The sequence below is a fragment of the Helianthus annuus genome, chromosome 14 (assembly GCF_002127325.2).
Source record: "Helianthus annuus cultivar XRQ/B chromosome 14, HanXRQr2.0-SUNRISE, whole genome shotgun sequence".
Classification (NCBI taxonomy): domain Eukaryota; kingdom Viridiplantae; phylum Streptophyta; class Magnoliopsida; order Asterales; family Asteraceae; genus Helianthus; species Helianthus annuus.
The window spans coordinates 112,666,402-112,668,947 of NC_035446.2; the positions used below are offsets into that span (position 1 = coordinate 112,666,402).

Below are 2,546 nucleotides of genomic sequence, written 5' to 3' on the forward strand. Positions count from 1 at the left end.
CTGCTAGGTGGGCTATTGAAGGCGATGAAAATTCAGCCTATTATCACAACATTATTAACTCGAACCTCAGTAATAACCGCGTTAATGGACTCCTCATTGATGGAGTTTGGGTGACTAACCCGGTAGAGATTAAAGAAAATTTTTTCGAGTTCTTTTCCAACCAGTTTGTGGAACCTATGCCTTCTATACCTAGCATTACGTGCCATAATCTGGCTACTCTCACTGAGACCGAAGCCGATTCTCTGGTTGCACCATTCTCTAGTTTGGAAATTAAAAGAGCTATTTGGGATTGCGTGGGGGATCGCGCTCCGGGCCCGGACGGTTTTAATTTTAAGTTCATCAAGAGGAATTGGAATCTATTTCAATATGATTTTATCAGGATTTTTCAGGAATTCTTCACCAAAGGGTCGATTAGTCGATGCTGTACCTCTTCCTTTTTGGCTTTAATTCCAAAAGTTAATGACCCATCCTCCTCCTCAGATTTTCGGCCTATCAGTTTGATCGATGTCATTAACAAAGCTATTTCTAAAGTGTTGGTCAACCGGCTAAAAATGGTTATTGGGAGGCTGATTTCGGAAGAACAATCAGCTTTTTTGGCAGGAAGAAATATCACGGATGGTCCTCTAATTCTGAGCGAAGCAATTGCATGGATGAAAATGGCGAAAAAAATCGGGTATGATATTTAAAGTTGATATTAATAAATCTTACGACTCGTTAAATTGGAATTTTCTTGAATCTGTGATGTTACAAATGAATTTCCCGGGTAAGTGGCGGAAATGGATTATGGCCACTCTTGTCTCGGCAAGAGCCTCGGTGTTGGTGAATGGGTCACCAACTATGGAATTCAATTACTCTCGTGGGTTATGCCAGGGTGACCCGTTGTCACCATTCTTATTTGTTATCGCTATGGAGGCTCTCACAGGTATTATGAAAAAACTATGTCCGAAGGTATTTTCGAAGGTCTCAGGTGTACAAATGGCGGTCCAATTCTCTCACATCTCATCTATGCAGATGATGTCGTTTTTCTTGGAAGATGGTCGCTTGAAAATGCTCTAAATATCCGTAGAATATTAAGATGTTTTTTCTTGGCTTCGGGTTTAAAAGTAAACCTAGCAAAGTATTCCATGTTCGGTGTGGGGATAAATGATGAAGAGATAAAATTCATGGCGGACTGTATGAATTGTAAAAAAGGATCATTTCCGTTCAAGCACTTGGGATTGATCGTGGGAGCAAATATGAATCTTATACGTAACTGGAAGCCGGTTATCGATATATTTAAGTCTCGGTTGTCAATTTGGAAGGCCAAAAGTTTATCGTATGGAGGTAGATTTACATTGCTTAAATCGGTATTGAATTCGTTGCCTACGTATTTTTTCTCATTGTATAAAGCACCGGCGAAAGTAATTGATGCGTTGGAAAGGATTAGAAGAACGTTCTTTTGGAAGGGATCGGATGACAACTCTTATATGAGTTGGATGGCATGGGAAAAAGTCATTGCCCCTATCGAATACGGTGGTCTTGGTTTCGGTTCACTCCGTAACGCCAACTTGGCAATGCTGTCGAAATAGTGGTGGAGATTTAAAACGGATAAAGATGGTCTTTCGAGAAGAGTTATATGGTCGGTTCACCATAACGAGAGGTCGTGGTCTCCAGTCCCAACAAAAATTTCCATTCCCGGTCCGTGGAAGCAAATTGTGAGTGTCCAGGTACCTCTTAACTTAGTTGGTATAAATCTTCCGGATCTTATTTGGTGTGATGTGGGCTCCGATTCAAAGGCTTTGTTTTGGTTGGATTTTTGGATTGGTGCACAACCTCTTTATGTTATGTTCCCTCTCTTGTTTGCTCTTGAAGTTGATAAATTGTGTAGTGTTTTTAAAAGGGTGGTTTGGAATCAAGGGGTGCCAGTTTCATGTGGTTATGGAAAAGAAATTTAAATTGTGATGATGAAGTGTTTGAGTTACAAAACCTCCTTGACATTCTCAATTCTTTTCGCCCTCATGCTGGCCCAGACTCTTGGATTTGGAAAATGCAGCCCTCTTATGGCTTCTCGGTGGCTGCCATCAAACGTGCAGCGGAAAGTTTTAATAGGACCACTGATTTTCTGTTTTTTTGGAATAACTTGGTTCCGAAAAAAGTGGGTATTGTCTCGTGGCGAGCCTTGTCGGAACGGTTACCAACTAAAGCTGCATTGGTGGCTCGAAACGTGGATGTGGGGAGTATATGTTGCCCGCTGTGTAATGATTACTCCGAATCTAGTGATCATTTATTTACGGCATGTCAGTTTTCGCAAGCGATTTGGTTGATGATTGCACAATGGTGTAAAATCCCACCATTGATTATGTTTAGCCTTAAGGATGTGGTGGATATTCGATTCACTGTATCAGGTTCGAAGAGAAAAAAGAAGCTCATCAACGCCATTTTTCAAGTTGTGATTTGGAGTATTTGGAGGTTGAGGAATAAGGTCATCTTCCGACAGGTCGAGCCAAATATGTCAACGGTGATAGAAGAAGCTAAATCAGTGTCATTCTTGTGGATTAAAAATAGGC

The 2,546-nt window shown here is 41.0% G+C and overlaps 1 protein-coding gene across 1 annotated transcript; it reads left to right on the forward strand.

Annotated features, from left to right (window-relative positions):
• Positions 1 to 938: 938 nt before the first annotated feature.
• LOC110907153 lies at positions 939 to 1,568 on the forward strand. The gene has a single exon (XM_022152176.1). The coding sequence runs from the start codon at positions 939 to 941 to the stop codon at positions 1,566 to 1,568; it is 630 nt and encodes a 209-aa protein (XP_022007868.1).
• The last annotated feature ends 978 nt before the right edge of the window (positions 1,569 to 2,546 follow it).